The sequence below is a fragment of the Euprymna scolopes genome, chromosome 32 (genome assembly GCF_053919585.1).
Source record: "Euprymna scolopes isolate OS-2025 chromosome 32, ASM5391958v1, whole genome shotgun sequence".
NCBI classification, from domain to species: domain Eukaryota; kingdom Metazoa; phylum Mollusca; class Cephalopoda; order Sepiida; family Sepiolidae; genus Euprymna; species Euprymna scolopes.
In genome coordinates, this window is record NC_136513.1 from 99,251,372 (window position 1) to 99,275,260 (window position 23,889).

The window sequence follows — 23,889 nt, forward strand, 5'->3', positions numbered from 1 at the left end:
TGCATTTTCGTCTCAAACAAGTCACAAATGCAGTTTTCTGTATGAGGACAACTCTCTCGGACATAATTTTTAGAGGAAATATGTAGGAAGTTTAGCAGCAAGAGGTCTACTTACATTACACGTGAACTTCTGCATGACCGTACAATCAGGATAAAAGACCCCCCAATCGGAATTCCAAAGTGTAGCAGTCCTAGACAAGAAACTATTAAAGTAGAAGGCTTTCTTAATACATGAATTTCTACTGTTAAGGGAGGGGGTTACTGCTTGTCAGGTGTGTACGGTGTATTTACGTCGAAGGGGTACACATACCATTAACGTATTTCTAAAACGAGCAGAGGGATGAAACATTTCGTCGATGGGTCAGCGGTTGAAATCTAGTTGATAGTGCGGGAGTTATTATGTTGGCGACTCTCTTTTGAACCCTGTCTTAAGAGAATAGAGTAGTAGTAGAACTAACAGCCCAAATACTTTATACCTGCGCGAATGGTGGTCTTGTAAATGTACAGATATTTTTGAGCGTAAGTAACTTTCTAGCATAGTATAGAAATTCACCATTCGTTGCTACAACCTTGGCAATTCACTCATACGTTTATAACGCAAAGTAAATATGCGCCAAAAGTATCAAAATAATATGTAGGCTGTTGTTTTTATATTTTGCCGTCACTTTTCTTATATATATATATATATATATATATATATATATATATATATATATATATATATATATATATACAGGGTGACCCCAAAAACGGTCCAATCCTAATTATGCCCTGCTTCTTAGTGTTTTATCCGAATGAAATGAAACTTTGGTCATAACTAGTTTATTATATTCAAACCAAAACACTAGGGCCTTAGGTCTATTTTTTCTCCGTTCTACAGCATATGTTCTAGATGGCCTCCATTTAGCTTTTGTTTTTATTGGGTCAGCAAACAACCAGCAAGGATGACTATGTTACGTGTAGTGATATATATATATATATATATATATATATATATATATATATATAAATGCGTATATATATAAATGCATATATATATATATAAATGCATATATATATATAAATGCATATATATATATATATATACATATATAATATACTAGACGAATCACACATCAGTGTTGTTCCATTAAGAGTATGACTAAATTATTTAAAGAAATTCGAGGGGTGTACTTACGTTGGTGATACATGGCATATCTATATATATATATATATACATATATGCATGGCATATATATATATATATAGATATGTATATAATTTTTAAAAACAGTAATCTACGGACACGCGTGTTTCATCATCAGCGTATCTTGACTGTTGGACCTGATGTATTTCAGTCCAGCGCCCTAATCCACTCCGCTAGGATGCCATAATGCCATAATGCCATAGACGATTTACTGCTTGTTTTTTTATCGTTCATCTGTTTAATTGTTTTGTTTTGATTTTTTTAAACGATATCAATGTTTATGCCTCCGCCTCGGAGAACTGGTGTTTTTCTTCGAAAGTCGCCCATTTTTTATTTGGACGTATTTTTTATTTATTAATTTATTATTTTTAAATATCTGGTGCATCATGGTGGGGTGGATTAGGACGCTGGACTGAAGTACATAAGGTCCATGGTTCGAATCCTACCAACAGTCAAGCTACGCTGATGGGTAGTAGGGCTCCGGAACACGCGTGTCCGTAGATTACTGTCTTTTTTTTTAAATAATAAATAAATAAAAAATACGTCCAAATAAAAAATGGGCGACTTTCTAAGAAAAACGCTGGTTTTCCGAGGCGGAGACATAAACATTAATATCGTTTACAAAAAATTAAAAAATAAACACACACACACACACACACACACATATATATATATATATATATATATATATATGCTAATTATACAGTTACATTGTTTATATACACCTCAGCCCAGTGTACTACATGTCCCCGTTTTGATATACTAGTTTATAAGGAGCTGGCGTATTATGCTACAGAGAATGTAAAAAAATAAAAAATAAATAAGGCCCCAATTGGAAAAAAAGATTTAATGGGTTCGAGTCTTTCTACTGGTAAATTGTATTATTTCTTACACGTAATATTTCATTGTTTAATACATTACGATACGTAAGCATGACAAACTAGAATCTTTGTTTGTGTTGCAATTAAAATCCATTACATGATTTTTATTCTCGAAATTGTAACGTTTAACGTCACGGAAATAAAGACAATATACCGTAATCCATATTTAACGCTTATGAATTGAATGCAAAATTGAAATATTTGAATGCAAAAATGAGAAACAGTTTATTGCTATTCCCCTTTAAAACAATTTACAATATCTCAAATCAAATTGAAAATTTGTGAATACTTTTTACTTTATTGTATGCATTATATTTCCCCGCATGTAAAGATATCAGAATTTTCTATAAGTGATTTGAACCTTACATTGCCTTAAGTACATTTATTTCAGTTTCACCAGTGATTGATATATCTGGATTTAAATTAGAGAGTGTGTTCACTTATGGAGTATTTGTTCCGAATTAAATTTTCCTGTGCAAATAGCGTAGCTTGAAAGACAATGTACACAGATCATTATTTTCATGTTTTATACATACACGCCTTATGAATGTATTTATTTTTTTAAACATTTCCTCGTTGATATATATATATATATATATATATATATATTATTTATAATTTCCTTGTTAATATATTTTCTACTAATAATGTTAATGTATTTTATTAATAATTTCTTTGTTAGTATATTTATTTTAGTAATAGTTTCCTTATTAATATATTTATTTTAGTAATACTTTCCTTCTTAATATATTTTTACTTGATAATTTCTTGATCAGCATGAATGTTTTAAACTGCATTTTTGTTAATGACTTGGTTCTGTATGAAAATAATATAATTGTATGCTAAGATTTTCATTTTTAAATAGAGAAACAGTCAGTGTATATGTCATACTCTTTTAATGTTTGTTTTTTTCTAGGGAGATAAAAACTTGTTGGATACCAAAGAAGGGAACATCATAAAAATAGTCACAGAAATGGACTTTCACAAGATGGCTTCTTTATTATATAGGAACGAATACATAATTTTCGGTAAATATTTAAAACAAGCTTATTTCAACCTTCAGTAAGATTTAAAGATCGGAACGAATTTATAACAATAAATCAAACAATGACACGTGACACAATTGCTAGGGTACTTGGAAAATCATCTGTAATGTTCATAGCGTATGGAACATGTGAAATGAATAAACGGTTCCGTTTGTAATTCTGTCCAGATTCCCGAGTTCAATTTTATCAAAATCCACCTGAAGAAAGTCTGAAGTTATTTCGACCAAAACATTACTAAAAGAATACTCAAGATATAATTTTTTGCAATATTTTTTGTATCTTTGAGGGCCAATATTGCTTGCCGTTATATTATACAAATAGAAATTATAGACCTGAATTCTAAGCCAAAATTCAGAGAAGGCTGAGATTAATGTGGACTTGTCTAACATGTATTCAAACTAAACTAGACTGTTTAGCTTTAATACTAGAATCACTACATGAATATTCTACTTAAACCCCGAAATCAAAATGCATATAGTAAGATCAAATGTATGTAGTGAGTTAAGAAAAAAATGTAATACAAAAATGCAAATTAAGTATTTAAAATTAATGTGGCAGATAAGCAGTTTTGCCAGTCGAGAAATAAGTATATTCAAACACCCTGAGTGTGGTCTCCTATTTCTGCAAAGTTGCAAATGTGTCACCTAATTAGAATCGAGAATAGGGATTATCGAACCAAAAATAAAGTGAAAAGGGATAATGCAAAAATCCAAAGGACCCCTTGACTTCTCTCTCTCTCTCTCTCTCTCTCTCTCTCTCTCTCTCTCTAAGTTAAAAGGAGAACACATGTATCTAGTCTACTGTAGCTTAAACTATTCAATACAATATCAGCATTCCTTCCGGTTAGCAAAAAAACATTTTCATAAACTCACTCGAGATTTGTTTCATAGGGTAAGGTTTAGGGTATGCTAGTTCTATTCACTTAGTATAACCGTGAAACGTTCACCATTTTCAATTGAAACTGTCCGAAGAGAGTTTCACATTATCGACTTCAATACGCATTTTCATTTGAAATGAGGACATGCTGGATACAGTGGACGTCTCATTTCTGGAAACTTCTTTCAATGATGTCAACAAAATTTCATAACTGCTAGTATGCAAAGACAAAGGTAACTTTTCTCTTTCTTCGTGTTCAGTGCTAAGTTTCATGTCGAAACCGACTCCGGTACAAAGATCTGTCCGTTCAATATGCAAACTGTGAAGCAACTAATTAAGTCACATAACGACCGCGCGGAAGATAAGTGGAAGAAAGCATAATCAAGATCTTCTCCTAGTCTCCATAGCCTATAACGTAAAATATTTTTTCGTCTCCGAAGACATTTCCTGTGCTCTGTCAGGTAAAGCCACTTATCCTAAACGCCGAATACTATATTTAACGGCTCTTTTTATTCGGAAAAATCGAGCTTCTCAATCCTAACGTAACGAATGAATCCCCTCAATATCCCTATATGGTGCCTTAGGGGACAACACTGCGGTCTCAGAGAGGCTTTTATTCACCCGGCGAAGTTACTTCAATGAATGTCGTCATTCGCGATAAAAACGAACTTGTTCCAAGACCCTGCGTGCCTCTTCCTCGGCTGAGTGTATACTTTTCCAAACCAAAAAGACTTTCTTGGTGTACTCCCTTCCCAAATTCATAGTTTAAATCACAAGGGATACACATCTGGTCTAAGTAGGTTTGTCTTCACTTCAGACAGTTACATTAAACAGACCTACCGACTAAACATCGATTGCGTTGCGCTCAATAACAAATGAAAAAAAGACGTTGCAGTTCTTATCCAGTTTATACAAATACTATTATGGTACGTGGTCTTCATATATTCCTTGCTTCTTTAATTTCAAGAGGTTTGACTCGTTATTCTACTGGGTTTTCATATACTGTCGATATATTTTCACAATACCTTGTTCTAATACATCTTCTTTTTCTAGTAGATAATTTCTCGGAATTGCACACTTGTAGAACGCCGTGAGTGTTTTCCCTTTAAAGATTAATATTTCTTTGTGTTCTTGTTAGCTCCTTACATTTATGTATTTGGATGGCATTTCCATAAAAACATACATTAACTTGTTAATTAATATAAAAAACGGATCTCGAGCATTATAGCATGCGAGGGTCGTCCCCAAATTAATAACTGCTATGTTTTAAGGTAAAAGGTTCAGTAGCCTCGAAGACTGTTTTGTACTATAAAAACACGCGACTATTTTTGACTCAATGCACCGCTGCCAATAATGAATGAGAACCTTGTTGGCTCGCTCGTAAATATGAGCGCCTACAGAGACGGCCCATGTTCTCACGGCTGCGATTACGGCCTGGATGTCTGGGAAATGCTATCCACGTTATGCATCATCCAAAGGTTAGAACAGTGCCGATTCGGGACTATACTGTAGGTGAAACATCATGGTCCAGCCGAAATTAGTCATTCATTCAATGGTATTCAAATGTGTGTCGTGTTGCAAACCAGATGTTTCCCTTTCTTTGACCTTACAGAAGTCATCCGTGTCTTCATCTTTCTCAAATATTTAACGTAATGTTCACAGCTGAAATTCAATCTTGACTCCAAGGCTACTATGTTTTTGCCTATAGATGACCGCGACTTCAACATTTCGTTGCTGGGGAGCTGTGACTGACGTCTGCATTCCGGCCTGTAATATCATCACACTTGATGTGGCGGCCCAAGGATCCATCAACACCCATGTCTTACTGAATGAACAAGTTCTGTCCCTGTTTTTTTTTTAATCCTGCATGAGTAGTTGTGAAAGCAGCCCAGCACACACGTTGAGTTATTACTGACACCCACATTAAAAAATTTACAATTTCATTCACTGCAATCTACCGATCAGCAGTTTATTCTATGTAGATACATGAGCGCTTGGTGTTTTTTTTTGTTTTTTTTTTTCACTAATATCTCATTCTGCTGATTGTGCTAAAACAAACTGGCTCTTCTATTTAAATGTTCAACAGTCTCCGGTGAATGTTGATCGGTCGATATTTTCCAATGACACTATTTCGGACGAATGGCTATTCTTGCTTTCTTATAGTCTCACGCTGTCAATGTCTGCATAAATTCCCTTATAATAACAATTTTAGTAATACTCCACTATGTTCTATTCGAACGCAATAAAAAGTATGTTGCCTTATATTTTAAAGTATCTTCATGTATTACATTTCGAGTTTAGTAGTTTATATTTAAAGATAAACGAAATTTACTGGCTGTTAGAGAAAATTCAATGATTTTCCATTTTTTAATATATTTTCAGGTAACAGTAGACATGGAATACTTTATTCTGACAGATGTAAACGATTACTTGCTGTGAAAAAAATAGCACCATTCCTTCTAGACGCTTTGCGTAATAATTATTTCCACTATGGATGTGATTGTCTTGTAAGTATTCGTTCATATATATATATATATATATATATATATATATATATATATATATATATATATATATATATATACTAGCATGGTTGCCCGGCGTTGCCCGGGTGTTTGGAGGTGTATGCTGAGCCCCCCAAAAAACGGTCAATTTTTTTCAGTTTGACCCCTACTCTAACCCCTTAACATTATTTTTTGGACTCAACTCAAGTTATTAAGTTAGATCCATTTCCAAGGAACCTATATCTAGGATTTCAAGAGTTTAGACCCAAAACTGTCCGAGGAGTTTGGTAGAATTCTCAAAGGTCAAATCATTAAACTTGGACCCCTTAACAGACAGATTTCTGGTCGAAACCCGATCACATAGATTTTCCCAAATCTCAGTACCCTATATATCAAATTTCGAGTATGTAGACTAAAAATTGACATACTTATTGCGTAGTTAAATGTACACAGACAGACAGACACAAACACACAGACACGTTCACTGTTATAGATATACTAGCATTTAAGTCCGGCGTTGCCCGGGTGTTTGGGAGTGTATGCTGACCCCCCCCCCACACAAAAAAACATTAAAAACGGTCATTTTTTTTTAAATTTGACCCCTGTTATGACCCGTTAAAATTTATTGTTTTGAGCTCCAATCAAGTTATTAAGTTAGATCCATTTCCAAGGAACCTATATCTTAAAATTCAAGTGTTTAGATCCAAAATTATCGCAGGAGTTTGGTAAAGTTCTCAAAGGTCAAATCATTGAACTTTGACCCTTTAACAGCAAAATTTCTAACCGAAACCCGATCACATCTATTTTCCTAAATCTCAGTACTCTTTATATCAAATTTCTAGTATTTAGACTAAAAATTTACAGAGTTATTGCGTAGGGAACTGTTAACAAACAGACAGACAGACAGCCACACGCAGACACAGACATGTTCACTTTTATAAATATATAGATTAGCATTTCGGCCCGGCGTTGACCGGGTGTTTGGAGGTGTATGCTGAGAAAAAAAAGGTCAATTTTTTAAACTTTGATCCGTATTATGACCCAACCATTTACTGTTTGGGGCTCAAATGAAATTATTAAGTTAGATCCATGTCCAAGGAACCTGTATCTAAAATTTCAAGTGTTTAGACCAAAAATTGTAAGAGGAGTTTGGTAAAGTTCTCAAAGGTAAAATCGTTTAACTTTGACCTCTTAACAGCCTAATTTCTTGCCGAAAACCAATCACATAGTTTTTTCCCCAATGTCAGTACCCTGTATATTCAATTTAGAGTCTGTTTACTAAAAATTGACAGATTTATTACGTAGGGAAATGTACACAGACACACAGACAGACAGACACACACACTGAGACACGTTCACTTTCATAGATATATAGACTAGCATTTCAGCCCGGCGTTGCGCGAGTTTTTGAAGGTGTATACTGAGCAAAAAAAAAGGTCATTTTTTTTTAAATTGGCCCCTACTATGACCCGTTAACATTTATTGTTTTGGGATAAAATCAAGTTATTAAGTTTGATCCATGTCAAAGGAACCTATAGATATACTAGCATGGGTGCCCGGCGCGCAAAAAAAAACGGTCAATTTTTTAAAAATTTGACCACTATTATGACCCTTTGACATTTTTTTGGGGCTAATATCAAGTTATTACGTTAGATCCCTGTTCATGCAACCAATATCTAAAATTTCAAGTGTTTAGACCCATAATTGTCGAAGGAGTTTGGTAAAGTTCTAAGAGGTCAAATCGTCGAACTTTGACCCTTGACAGCCAACTTTCTGGCCGAAACCCGATCACATAGATTTGCCCAAATCTCAGTAACCAGTATATCAAATTTCGAGTCTGTAGACTAAAAATTTACAGAGTTATTGCGTAGGGAAATGTACACAGACAGACACAGACAGGCAGACAGACAGACAGACAGACAGACACACACACACACACACACACACACACACACACACACACACAAACGTTCACTTTTATAGATATACTAGCATGGGCGCCCGGCGCTTCCCGCTTGTTTGCAGGTGTGTGCTAGCAAAAAAAAGGATATTTTTTTTTTTAAGTTTACACCTATTATGACCCATTAAAATCTATTGTTTTGCGCTCAAATCGAATAATTAAGTTAGATACCTATCGAAGGAACATATATCTAAAATATCTAGTGTTTAGACCTAAACTTTAGCAGTTTTGTTGGGTTTACAAAATACAAATCGTTGAATTGTGACCCTTTAACAGCTAAATTTCTGGCCGAAAACCGATCACAAAGATTTTCCCAAATCTCAGTACCTTCTATTATAAATTTCGAGTCTCTAGACTAAAAATTGACATTTATTGCGTAGGGAAATGTACACACATACACACAGATATACAGACAAACAAATACACAGGTACGTTCATTTTTATAGATATACAAGCATGGGTGCCCGGCATTTTCCGGGTATTTGGAGGTGTATGTTGAGCAAAAAGAGAAGGGTCAATTTCTTTTTACTTTGACCCTTATTATGACCCCTTAAAATTGATAGTTTTGGGCTCAAGTTAAGTTATATAGTTAGATCCATGTCCAAGGAACCTATATATAAAATTTCAAGTGTTTAGGCCCCAAATTGTCGGGGAAGTTTGGTAGAGTTCTGATATGTCAAATCGTTAAACTTTAAACCCCGTAATCGCCAACTTCCTGGGTGAAAATCGATTTTCCCAAATCTTAATACCTTGTATATCAAATTTCGAGTCTGTAGACTTAAAATTGACATAGTTATTGCGTAGGGAAATGTACAAACAAACACACAGATACACAGACAGACAAATACACAGACACATTCACTTTTATAGATATACTAGCATGGGTGCCGGGCGTTTTCCGGGTGGTTGAAGGTTTATGCTGAGCAAAAAAAACAAAAAAGAAAAAAAAATTGACCCCTATTATGACCCCTTAACATTTATTGTGTTGGGCTCAAATCAAATGATTAAGTTAGATCCATGTCCGAGGAACCTATATCTAAAATATCAAGTGTGTAGACCCAAAATTGTCGGAGGAGTTTGGTAGAGTTCTCAAAGGTCAAATTGTTAAACTTTTACCTTAACAACCAAATTTCTGGCCGAAAACCGACCACATCGATTTCTCCAAATCTCAGTACCCTGTATATCAAATTTCGAGTTTGTAGACTAAAAATGTACACAGTTATTTCGTAAGCAAATGTACACAGACACACAGACACACAGACACGTTCACTTTTATAGATATGTAAAATATCTGCATGAATATAATTACAGGTAATAGTTAACTAAAGATGATTATCCCCTACAAAACCCAAGCAACTAATAGGGAATTAATAAAAATGAATTTTTAAGAGAATATGCAAATTAGCTAGATCGTTTGCGAGTGAATGCAATTCCACAACCAAGATATAAGAAAATTGTATTTTCTTTTTAAATAAATAGAAAAGAGGGATTTTAATATGAATATCGATACACACAAAAGAAAACCGATTTTATAGGAGTATTGAGTGATATATATTTCGATTACTAAAAAATATTAAGCCTAAGAAAAGTGAATTTGTATCCCCACACAATATAAACCATTATCTATCATCGCATATATATATATACATACGTGTGTGCGCGTGTACATATATATATATATATGTGTGTGTGTGTGTGTGTTAGTGTGTGTGTATATATGTATATTTGTATATTTTAGCAGCAAATCATTATTCAAGCACATCTGATTAAACACGACCGTGTAATTCTTTTTCCTATTTTTCTGGATATCTTTTCCATTCCCCGAGAGGACTTTTGATTTCACTCGGCATTTGTATAAAATGGCGCCCAAAAGTTGTTGCTCAGCCATATAATATTCAAGTGTTTTCTATCGCTACATACGATTATCATCAGGACCAATTTTTCTTGATATCTTTTTATTTTTATTTCCCTTTCAGGATGGGTGTATTTATAGCTTTCTTTTTTTATAAAGGTCGGTGCAGGACGGTTAGGGGAAAATTATTCTATTTTTAATTTCAATTTTCTTATTTTATAGTTTATTTTTAGTTTCTTCTTAGTTATTAAATAATGTTAGTATATTTGTCCCGGTGTTAAATGAGATCCGGTTACTTTATTGAAAATATCGATTCTAGTAATTGTAATCGTCGTGTGCAATTGATAAATTATCGAATCTTAGTATTGTTAGTTAAGATATTTCTAATGCCGAGCGATTGTAGGTTTTTGCAGGGGATGTTAGGTGTTGTTTTATCGCGCTATTTTCAGCTAAATGAAATGTTAGTCTTCGAAAGAGTGTTGTTGTGGTTTTGCTTATGTATGCGTTATATAGATTGTTAGAGTGGGTTCTCGACATACCTCGAAAATCCATACACTACATTAGTTTGATTTAATGTGGTGTTGGTATTATTATTGTTTTTTTTAATTATTAGATTGGAGGTTTTAAATTTAGTATGATGTATTATTAGTTTGATCTTTTTTTTTCTGACCTGGTGTATATCTAAATTAGGTTTGTTATTACTTTCATCTGTTTGTAGTAAGTGTGTAGTTGTTTTTATAGAATATTTTGATTGTGTCGTTTTTGTTAGGATAAGGTTTTATGTTTTAATTGTGGAGTGAGTTTAAACATAGTTTTACCTACCTATTGCTTATTTTATTGGGAAACTTATTGTTTATTAGAGTTTGTTTTATGCTGTTTGTTCTTTGTCAATTGAACATCTCCGACTTCATGTAATTTAATGATTTTTAACAATTATCCATACAAACTCCAAATTCCGATTTTGCGGTTGAAAATGTAAAATTGTGTTCAAAAATATGTGATCATTATCATCATTCCGTATTGTAAACTTCCATATAATTAAGTGGTTTTCCAGTTATCCATAGAAATTACTAATTCCATGGATGCGACTGAAAATATATATCTTATATCCAGTCCCGTTGAATGAATTTTACTTAGGATTTTATAATTGATTCCAACTTTGCAGATTATATATTAATCTATACGTAGATTACGTGGCCGTAATTTGTCGTTTAAATTCAATAATCTTTGTTTAATACTGTTAACTTTCTTTAGACGGTTATTTTCTTATATCATTAGAATATATTGCATTTAACATTCTATGTTTAATTTTTGAAATTCAGTATTAGGTTACTGTAAGAACCCTGTTAAATGCTTGCAAAGAAAAACAAAATAAAATAGTTGGAATAAAATTGATAAACTTTCCATACTCTATACTTTATAGTTAACTAGCCTTGGTGCCTTGGTGTTTGGAGATGTGAGTTGAGCGAAAAAAAGTTGTGAGTAAGTAGGCAGGCTCGAATCTGTGACGCGAAGGTGGAAAAGAAAGTGGAGGTGTGTGTAATGGTGTTGATTGAGCCAAAACAAAAAAAGGGAAAATTGCAAGCGCAAAAACAAGTGATAGTAGGCAGGCAGGCCCGAATTTGAAGGAGGAAAAGAAAGTAAAAAAACCTGACGCGTTAACTGTGGCGGCCATTACCAACCGGGATTGGCCTAGGTTTAAATGAAGGCCAGACAATCGAAAAGAGGGTGTGATTTTGGAAAATCTTGGCTTAAAAACGGCCCCTCCCTGTAGCAAAGTACAAAGTTAAAGTTATTAATGTTAATTAATTCTTCGATATTTTCCGTCCGAATGGTTGAGCTTCAAAACGATACCGATGACCTAAAAATCTGTCGCCTCTGTCGAAATTTTTAAGCAGACATATAAACATACATCCAATCATACACACACTAACAGACAGGTGATAATAAATAATAGTATCATATCCAGTCACCTGCTTGACAGATAACTGCTGCAACTCGAACGTGTCATGTCAACTGCTATGCAACCGATATATTTGCTTATGTTGTCCTTAAAATATTCTACAGTTTGCGAATAGTCGGGAAAGATCATGGAATCGTTGAAATAGAACAACCGGTCTACTGTTACCCGTTTCTCATTCCCCTCTTCAAATAAGTACGGCACGATGGTGTTGTTTCATCTGGTGATAAATTATGCAGTCACTTTATCTTCATCAATACGAGGATAGTTACTAACGTCAAAATATGTGTATTGAGAAACATTAATTTCGATTACAAAGATTTGTTTGGTTTAACGAGTTACATAGACGAAGCTGGTAGCAACACATCTAGTTTCTCCATAGCTGATTTCCTACACTGACAGTCGCGTTCCCGATTGCTCTTCAATCTGGTAGTTCGGCAACTATTATGCAAGCGGTAGCATATTTTTCACAAATTTAATCAAATATGTTTTATCGTTAAGAGCGGATTTTTTTTTTAATAAAAGAAAATAAAAAAAACACAATTAAAAGAAGAATCGTTTTGGCTTCGAAAAAATGGCACACTTTTTTCTGGTTTGGATATCAATTTTAATATCCTAAAACCTTTGTATTTTTTTCTTCACGACACCGATTCTAATTAATCACTAATATAATTCCGATTAATATATATATATACATATATATATATATGTATATATATATATATATAAAAAGAGCAAACAGTTAATAAAACTATGTTAAAAAACACTTTGAAAAAGAGTTAACAACATATTTAATCTGAAAAGGAAACACTTGATAAGTCGATAGTAATTAATCCGCAGAGTTTTGAAAAAAACTTTCCTTCTCATCAGAGGTTCGGAATAGCAAAATGCGGGATCGGATATTGCATACAAAAGTATTTGATGAAACTAAAAGTAAGTTAAAGATCTTACTTGATAACAAAAAGTGAAGCAGAGGGAATATGGTGAAGAAAAAGGTGATTGCACGTGAATGGATAGTCTGGTGAAAGGTAAAGTATCCAATGATGATAAAATCCAAAAATACAACTCCAAGAAAGTAAATTGAGTTTCCATTTGCACAAGTAAAATCACAGGAAATCACGTAATTAGAACAAGGTCCAAAATAATCCAAAAGACCGAAATCCATGGCATAATTCACAATTATGTACAAAGAAAAGAAAAGGGGAAGATTTCAATAGTATTAATAAAAGAAAAATAAGATATGTTTATATATATATATATATATATATATATATATATATATATATGTGTGTGTGTGTGTGTGTGTGTGTGTGTGTATAACTACTTCATGTACTCACATAAAATTAATATACGAAGGTATAGATTTATGCGTAAACTTTAAGTATTTACTTTAAAAGTGCTCAATACGTAGGTAGAGCTAGTTAGTAATTTATAAAATATATATGGCGATTAGGCTACACTGAATATTCGGCGTTTTATTCACTCTAGGATTCGTCAGGCTTGTCTGACGAATCTTAGAGTGGATGAAACGCCGAATATTCAGTGTAGCCTAATCGCCATATATATTTTATAAATTACTATATATATATATATATATATATATATATATATATATATATATATATATATATATATATATATATTGTATGCGTATTTTCTTTATATTTTGCAGAGCGAAATGACCGAGGATAACTATGGTCTGATTTGCGAATATTTACATGCCATTTTATATAGAAAAGATGGAATTTGCACATGGAAAGAAGGGCCATTGTACCAGAAATGCAAAGAATTTGTATCTTCAAAAGCAGGTGTAAAAAAGCTTAATTTAAAAATTAAGCCGAAATGAATTGATGTGCATAAAATATTGCATTTATAGAATTAAACTTTGTAAAAAGCTGGAAAATAAGACGTCAAAGAATTGAACAAATATTTACTGATTCAAATTTTCCCAATACTCCTATGTATATTTGCATCGATCTTGGGATTATCGTAGTGTTGTATTATAATTTTAACGGGCATTTGGACAAATGATTCAAAGATGGAATAATTAAATAAAATCTCGGTGTAAACAATGTTAGGTTTTGTTTTACTTTCTCTTATCCGCCTTTTTTTCTCTTTTTTAAGACAAATGTTTAAAAAATTTCAATAGTTCGTTTTGCTTATCTCCCTTCTTTCTATTATATTTACTCCCTCTTTATATATATATATATATATATATATATATATACCTTTATATATATATACATATACATATATATATGTATATATATATATCTTTATATATATACATATACATATATATATATATATATATATATATATATACTAGCAGAAGTACCCGTCGGTGACTGGGTTAAAAACAGCCTACAGAAAATGGACTGTGATTGATGAAAGTATGATAGGTTATGAAAAGGAGGGGATTGTAAAGAGACAGGTTTGATACTCAAAATTTTTACCCTAAGCAAAATATGATGAAAGTGAAGATAATTTTCCTTAAAATATATTTTTTTATTAAATTTGTTCCCATACGTAGCCAAGAGTGACCAACAAAATGAGGTTTCCTTACAAAGAAAAAATTATATATATATAATCACATAAATATAAAAAAAAAAAGTGTTATCATAGTCAATAAAATTTACTTTTATGGTAGAAAAGTTCATAGGTTTGTATTTTTTAGTAGTTTGTAATTTTTTTTAATTCGCGAACAAGTTTTAAAAACATCAAAATGGCAGCGCTTGAAATGGAGAGCCCCGTTTTCAATTTGAAGGAGGGGCACCTGAGCATTCCGTGGTAACAATTTAAGAGAGTTCCGTCAACGTAAGGCATATTTATAAACATATTTTTATGTTTTCCGTTATTTTGTTCTTGAGGAATATTCGATCATGGCATGTGTAGTTAATATAAAAATGCATTTAAGTAGTTATCGCCTACAATTTCAAGTGTTCAGACCCACAATTGTCGGAGGAGTTTAGTAGAGTTCTCAACGGTCAAATCGTTGAACTTTGACCCGTTAACAGCCAAATTTCTGGCCTAAACGCTATCACAAAGATTTTCCCAAATATCAGTACCCTGCATAAAAAAATTCGAGTGTGTAGACTTAAAATTGAGAGAGTTATTGCGTAGGGAAACGTACACAGACACACAGATACACAAATACACAGACACGTTGCCCTGGTATTTGGATGTGTCTGTTGAGCAAAAAAAAAGTGCTATTATGAAGGCAGGCTCGAACGCGTAACGAGGAAAAGGAAAAGAACGGGAAAACAACTTGACATCTTGGCTGTTACGATCACCGCCAAACCGGAAGTGACATAAGTTTAAATTAAGGCTAAACTTTTCGATATTTGTCGAACTCAAAACGATACTGATCTTGGTAAACTCCCTCGCCTCTGTCGAAAGTTTTAGACAGACATGCAAACATACATACATGCATTTATGTATTGGTAACTGAAAATTTTCGACCCAAACCGATTAAAAAGCTTGCCCTATCTCTGAATACCCTTTATGTAAAATATCAAATGTTTAGACCAGAAATTGCCTGAGTAATTTGGCAGAGACTGCAGATGTCAAATGTACACACATACACACATACACGCATATCACACACACACACTCAGGTACACAGATACACAGACACGTTCACTTTTATATATATATATATATATATATATATATATATATATATATATATATATATATATATACACGCACACACGCAAACACACACGCACACACACAGTTATAAAACAAACACACACACAGATATATATATATATATATATATATATATATATATATATATATATATATACATATATATATATATATATATATATATATATATATATATATATTAGTAGCCTGGGAAAGCAACAAATGAAACAACAGAAGCAGTAAAATTGAAGCAGCCTCCTCTAATACTATATATACAAATTGTGGTACATTTTTTTGGTTTCTAATTATAGGTTCTTTTTACCAAGTGTAGAAATATTTAAACCATAAAATGAGGTTAAAATCTTAAAATATCCGGCATATTTTCATTTGATTAATTTGTATAGTTAATAGTTAATTTAGTGTGATCTACTTGGTTATCCACTGCGTCTCTTACCTCGGTATGCATCTGAAGGCGGTCTCGGTATGCCGTGTCGAGATTGATCCGCACATACTTGGGCTGATATACTAAGACCGATTGTGTATACCTTGTGTGTGGAAACTGTAGCTTCTCGAAAGAAATCACAAATAAATATTTTCTGGCTTTAGAAAACTGTGCACTCAACTGAGGGAGAGGCAGATATGTTGCTCCGAAACCAGTGCTCCTTTTATCAGGAGTGACGACAGTCAATGAGCTTCCTTCTACAAGTGACAGAAAGGCTCTCTGAAACCCGAGTGTTGTCCCGTATAACCCTATATAGGGCTATGTGAAGGGGTCTGTTCGAGATGAAAAGATTGACCGGGTCGGTTTACGAAATAGGAGTGTCGCTCGATATGACCGTCGATGTCTAATATGAACTGTTTCGATAATTACAAAGTATTGCTCGCCTGGTTTTGTCCGATACAGAGACTGGGAGGAAAACCTTGATCACGCTTTCTTTGCACACTGCTCAGGTTCGACCGTTGTGTGAGTTAGTTGAAGGCATGCTGAACGGACGTTTTTTTCTTGTACTGGATTCCGTTTTCCTGTGTTGCAAATGGGTACCGACCACGAAGAAAGAGGAGCCTTGGGTTTTACTTTGCTTACTAGCGGGTATCAGAAGCGTTATTTTCAAACATTGCTGGAAAATGCGTTTTAAGCTGGAAGAAAGTGAAACTCTCTCCGGCAAATTTCAACCAAAGTAAAAGTGCTGAGTTAATGGAACTAATCTCGAGTGTTATTTGGACCTGACTTAGGCGGAGTATTTTGAGTATCCGAAACGAACATTGACTCTATATCTGACCGTATAGTCTAGAGTAGATTAGTGTTTTATATTTTCCTAAGTTTAACTAGAGTGTGCATGCCGTTTTAAGTTTTATGCGTATCCCCCCCCCAATTGTTTCATTTTTTTAAGTGCGGTAATTCCCACTCCTGACCCATTTAGGTGACGGATTGTGTGTTGCTTTTTTTGTTGTAAGTGATGTAGGCTTACTTTGTAATTGTTTAAAGTTAGTTTTCGCGGACAAAATTATTGTGCGGGTTGCATTTATCAACACATCATTCGTTTCTGTACGTAAAAATTTAAATCCCAACGTCCCATATCATGTATACATCTTTCTTATCATTTCGAGGTTGTAGTTAGGAGATCATGGAGTATTTTCTGGTGAATCTAGTTTAGTTAATAACATGATAACAGTCAGCATTAACCCACATTTTCGGCCTTGTACTACATTTTGCGCGTATTTCTGTTGCAAACAAACATTAAAAATATTACAACAATGCACACACACAGACATTTATATATATATATATATATATATATATATATATATATATGAAGGGTGCCTTATGAGGTGTAGTACATAGGAAATAATTCAAGACGAATGCTCAAGTATTTGAATTTAATATAAATTATTTTGTAAAATGTTTTAAATTAATTTTCAAAAATTTTATTTAAATTTTTTAAAAACATTACTGAATTGAAATTGACATTTTAAATTGAAATTTTAAGAACAATTTACCATATAGCTTCGATTCACAAATTTACATTTTGATGAAACAAGATATTATAAATCTAAATTGTTTAACATTTGTAAATGCATCTCAATGTTTCCCTTTGTACTGCGAATTTTCAGGCAAACAATATATATATATATATATATATATATATTGGGTATATGTAGGCTGTATATAATCACTGAGATAAGTTTTATTAAAAAGCACTGGATTTTTCTGTTTCACTATTTTCTTTTTACTTTTTCCAATGTTTGAATAATAATTTTTTTGGAGTTTTTAACGAATATTTTTACTTCCATCATCCTCGGGCATATTGCGTTATAAAAATTATGTTTTAAACGCATATATATATATATATATATATATATATATATATATATATATATATATAAATATATATATATATATATATATATATATATATATATATAGCGAGAGAGAGAGAGAGAGAGAGATGTATATAGTTTGACGTCAGGGTCACGTGGTGGATAATTACAAGTTAGATGGCCGGACAGTTATTTTATATACGTATTTAACATTTATTACCTTAGGCATTTTAGAGTATTTCGACTGCACCCGTAATTAATACTATTTATCTGAGTCTCCTTTGTCTTAATATACAATGCCGCAAGCACTTATAATCAATTAATATTATTTTCACTTTGCAAGATCTTAGTGCTCTTAACCATGATTCATTGGAATTCAGATTGATGGCAACCACGTTTTCCCAAATGCTGCGATATCTAACTCGAGTTGGAGAGGTGGAGAGTTAGTTTCGCGACAGATTGTTTGTAGTATATCCTATGTAGTTAGTAGTATTAGAGATACACTCCGTAATGGGCAGTTAAATTGTTAAACGACATTAGTTTTTTTTTTTACAAGTTATTTGTCTGCGAAATGCTGTTTTTGATATGAGGCTCATATTAATAATAATATCCAACAAGAAAATTCTCAACCTATTTATATATATTACGGTAACATGCTACACGAAACTCTAAAGTTGATAAAAGTGTCCTAAAGAATATAATTTGTCCATACACTGTTCCCAATGATTAAAAAAAATAAAATTCATTACCTTTTATAAAAAAAAAACTGCAGACAACTAGCCTCGTAATATAAAAAAAAACAATTGCAATTCAGTAAATTAGGGATACTTTATAAGAAATGTTGACATTACAAATAACTTTATAAACATTTATTCGGAAAATATGAACCAATCTATACTTTTTTAAACTATTGCTAAATTCAGTCGAAAGGACAAAACTGTGTAATCAGTTTTACATTACAGTTTATGACTTCCTTTACGCGGACGAAAGGTGAACCACTCTGCAATTATCTGGTACTGGCCTCGTTCGTCATTGTTTAACTAGTGATCTAACTGGAACCTCTGTGTAAACCAAATTACGCCGTATATATATATATATATGTATATATATATGCATATATATATACATATGTATAAATATATATATATATGTATATATATTGAGTAAAATAATTCATAATTTTAAATTAAATATCAGTTTCAAAAGGAAAACAAACAAAATTGATTTTGTTTCCTTTTCATTTTGTTTTTTTTTCCTTTTGAAAATGATTTTTAATACAAAAATAAGAATAATTTAACTGAATTATAAAACATCTCTAGGATGTATATGCCCAGTGAGATTATTATATATTTACATTACAACGAGCACTGTCTTCTTTTAATATTATTAATGCATTTACTAGTACATTAAAATAAACTCTGCTCTTAGGACTCTGGGTCTAATTCCCTCAAAGTTATATATATATATATATATATATATATATATATATATTTATATATATATACATATATATATATATATGTGTGTGTGAGTGTGTGTGTGTGTGAGTGTGTTTGGGTATATATATATATATATATATATATATATATATATATATATATATATATATATTTCGGACGCTGATTTATTTAGAAAATTGTGTGTGCCTTTGTCAACATCATTATCATATACTGCAGAAGTGTGAGTATAAACAAACATTTTATTTTTTAAAAAATCTAAGCGTCTTTAATTCATTTCAGTTGGATTGTGTTCTAGTCGTTTCGTACGTTGATTTATTTGTAAAATTGTGTGTGAAATCATCAACATCATTATCATGTACTGCAGAAGTGTGAGTATAAAAAAATGTTTATTTAAAAAAATCCAAGCGTCTTTAATTCATTTCAGTTCGATTTTGTTCTCATCGTTTCGTACATTGATTTATTTGTAAAATTATGTGTGGATTTGTCAACATCATTATCATGAACTGCAGAAGTGTGGGTCTAAAACAAACATTTTATTTAAAAAAAAAACCCAAGCGTCTTTAATTCATTTTAGTTGGATTGTGTTCTCGTCGTTTCGTACGTTGATTTATTTAGAAAATTATGTGTGAATTTGTCAACATCATTATCATGTACTGAAGACGATTGAGTCTAAAGCAAACTTTACTAAAAAAATAGTTTAAGAAGGAAAAGGGTACAAAACGGTCCAGTCGCTGATCACTTACTATTTATGATTTTTTAATGTTCCTTCATGTGTATTTTACATCTATATGTGCGTGTACGGATGTTTATGCATATGTCTATGTATGCACCTCTACGTGATTATGTTTGAATGTGTATGAACGCATGTGTTTATTTTTATGTGTATGTGGGGTGGAGAAGGCTCCCGTAAGCTCTGGTGAAGGCAACCCTTTTAGGACAAGTAACTCCTAAAAAAACATAAGAAGCAACTCCTAAAAAAACATAAAACGGGAGACAAGTACCCGCATTAAGCTGGTCTGCAGTTTTACTTGTTGCTGGCTATCTTGCTCTTGCTTGTTACTGGATGTCTACATTAAACCGAGAGAGAGATTTATCTGTCGTACAAAGATAAAACTCTGTAACATCATCTTTGTATAGATACTCCCTCGGACAGTTGTCTATAAAAAATGGCCCTGTGGCGATGGAAACGTTGTGACGCGTGTAGGCCTGAAATACTGGAAGCATGTAATAATTGTTCTGCTATCATTATATATATATCTGTGTATTTCTGTATGTATAGGTGTGTGTATGTTTATGTACATGTCTATGTATATGTGTATATCTATGTGTATATGTATGTGTGCATATATTTTTGTGTGTATGTATATACATATATATATATATTGTTTGTATGTATGTGTATATATGCATGTGTGTGTAGTAGATATATATGCATGTGTGTATGTATATGTATGTATGTGTATGTGTATGTATGCATATGTATGTGTATGTATGTATGTGCATGTATGTTTATGGGTGCATATTTATGTATCTGTATGTATACGAAGGTAAGTGTATATATATGCATATGTGTACGTATGTGTATATGTATGTGTATGTATGTATATGTGCATGTGTTCATGTGTATATGTATATGTATGTATGTGTATTGTGCATTGCGTATGTATATATGCATATATGTGTCTATGTTTACAGATATGTATGTGTGTATGTGTATATATGTATATATGTATATTTGCGCTTATATATATTATGCATGCCAATGACCGTTTTGTTTATGTTTATGTATGTATATGTATGTGTATTATGTATTGTGTATGTATGCATACATGTAAGTTTTATATGTGCGTGTATGTGTATGTGTGTATATATGTATGTATGCGTGCATGTATATATATTTATGTATACTAGTGACCGTCTTCAGTGTCATGTCTGCTTGAGCGTGTGAATTTCGCCGGCAGGACTAAAGTCATTTTCGGTTCATGAACGTCCAGTGGCTGAGGGACTGGCACTCGTCTGACAAGACGTTGCAATCATATATATATATATATATATATATATATATATATATATATATATATATATATAAATATTAATAGAGAAAGGTGAAGAGGAAGAGAGAAATGACTTATATTATAAAACTACATATGCAAACTTAAAGTAAGACATATATACATTAATCATGATTTCTTAAAGAAAACATCAGTAAAAGTCGTAAAGATCACTGATATCAATCAATTGCAGTGTTTAAAAACTATTCACGCATAATTTATATTAAGATTAATCGTTTCCTTTATCGGACATAGAATACGGAACGGTTTAAGAATGGGTATATCCATGTTGTTTCGATTTACCTAAAGCCAAAACGTATCCAGAAAGAAAAAGAACAGAATTCACTTTGTCCCATTTGGTCATTTTCAAAATATATATATATATATATATATATATATATATATATATATATATATATATATATATATATATAAAGAGAGAGAGAAAGAGAGAGAAGAGCTGGAGAGAGATGTGATTTATATAATAAAATTACATAATGTTCTAAAGAAAATGCCAGTAAACGTCGCGAAGATCATAAATATCAATCAATTGCAAAGTTTAAAAACTACTCACGTCTAATACATATTAATATTAATATGTTTATTTATCGGCATCCAATAAGGTACGGTTTTACAAAGGCTCGACTCATTTAATTTCGATATACCTACGAAACATATTGGGTATGTAACCCAAATACATCTAGGAAGAAATATAACAAAAGATATACATTATTATCCTTAAAAAAAACTAATTTATTTATTTAAAATACCACGTATTCATATATAAATCTTGTCGGTACAATGTTTACTAAAGTTTTTTGGACATTTCTGATGTTTGAAAAGTTAGTAATGGGATTTATGAATTGTCCCAATGGTCATCTACAAACACAATTCTGCACAAGTGAGATTGGTAAGTAAACAAATCTCCAATCATGTTTATACATCTGTCTCTTATGATTTAGTCAGTCTGTTACTCTTCGGTTGAAATAATATTGAGATTTGGTTCTCATTTTACATCCTATTTTCGTTAGTTTCTCATGCTTAAATTTGAATATAATTTTCCTAGCTTCTCACATTTCATGAGAGACCAGGCTAATTCCAAAGCAATGTCTCCTATTTCATTCAACCCTAATGGATTAAGGAACAATGTTTATTTCATTGTCATGAGGGCGACATTTTCGCATTTATTTCAGGTCTTTGTTTGCAGCCGTTGACTCTGTGAGATGCTAAGACAGCAATCGCTGCCATAGACGTGCATAAAAAACAGATCCCTCGTTAATTTTTTATAGCGGAAACAAAACCCTATTATCATTCACCAAACCCTACTGAACTTTTCCTGAACCAATGCAGTTGACCTCAGCACAGTTACATTATATCGTCGCCGATTTTATATTGCTCGGATAACCTTTTATAAAACGTTATGCATTAAGGCTGTCGTTCATTGATGGCGAAAATTAATTGTGTTGACTATATAGACAAAACAATTCCGTACGGCATGAGGTAGTTCGGTTTCATAGTAATTCTCCCACCTTCGTACTTTTAAGTTAAGTTAAAGTCTAGTATCATTAGTTATATCTCATTTAGGATGAATCTAAGCATCTGGATCAGGTACTTTTTCCTTCTTTTAATTGCTCTAATATTAAATAAAAGATTTATTGGTCTATCACACTTCAGTTTGAAGAGTGGGATTACTAGTCTGTAACATTTCTGAGTGAATGGAGAAGTTTTATTAGCAGAAATATCACTTAGCAACAAGCAGCATTCTCTACATCTTTGTCAGAAACATCGTCCAGTTAATTTAAGGACGAATGCGAAAATAAAAGAAGCTAAACGGATATTACTGTTGAAAGTAACTTCAATATAATATAGGTATGGTTTTTCATATAAATATAGTTTATTTCATAACCTCAAAAAATACCAAATGCAAATTATAAAAATACACAGAGGACACTGAATACCGTATTGTTACTTCTACCTGTATCATGAAATACAATGTTATCAATTGTATATTTTTCAGTAATATCTGCTGAAATTATAAAACCAGTGACAATAAGTGGCCCACACAGTATTCGACTGAAACATATATACAAGGTGAGTATATGTTGCAATTATTAATAAATCGGAGAAATAACATCTATGTA

At 32.3% G+C, this 23,889-nt stretch overlaps 1 protein-coding gene across 1 annotated transcript in view; it reads left to right on the plus strand.

The window, feature by feature from the left end:
• Positions 1 to 23,889, plus strand: part of LOC145256525 (uncharacterized) — a 42,527-nt gene that overhangs the window by 1,245 nt on the left and 17,393 nt on the right. Inside the window, exons 3-4 of the mRNA XM_080115550.1 lie at positions 2,983 to 3,094; positions 23,766 to 23,839. Of these exons, the coding sequence (XP_079971676.1) occupies positions 2,983 to 3,094; positions 23,766 to 23,839 (186 nt within the window). The remainder of the gene's footprint in view (positions 1 to 2,982; positions 3,095 to 23,765; positions 23,840 to 23,889) is intronic.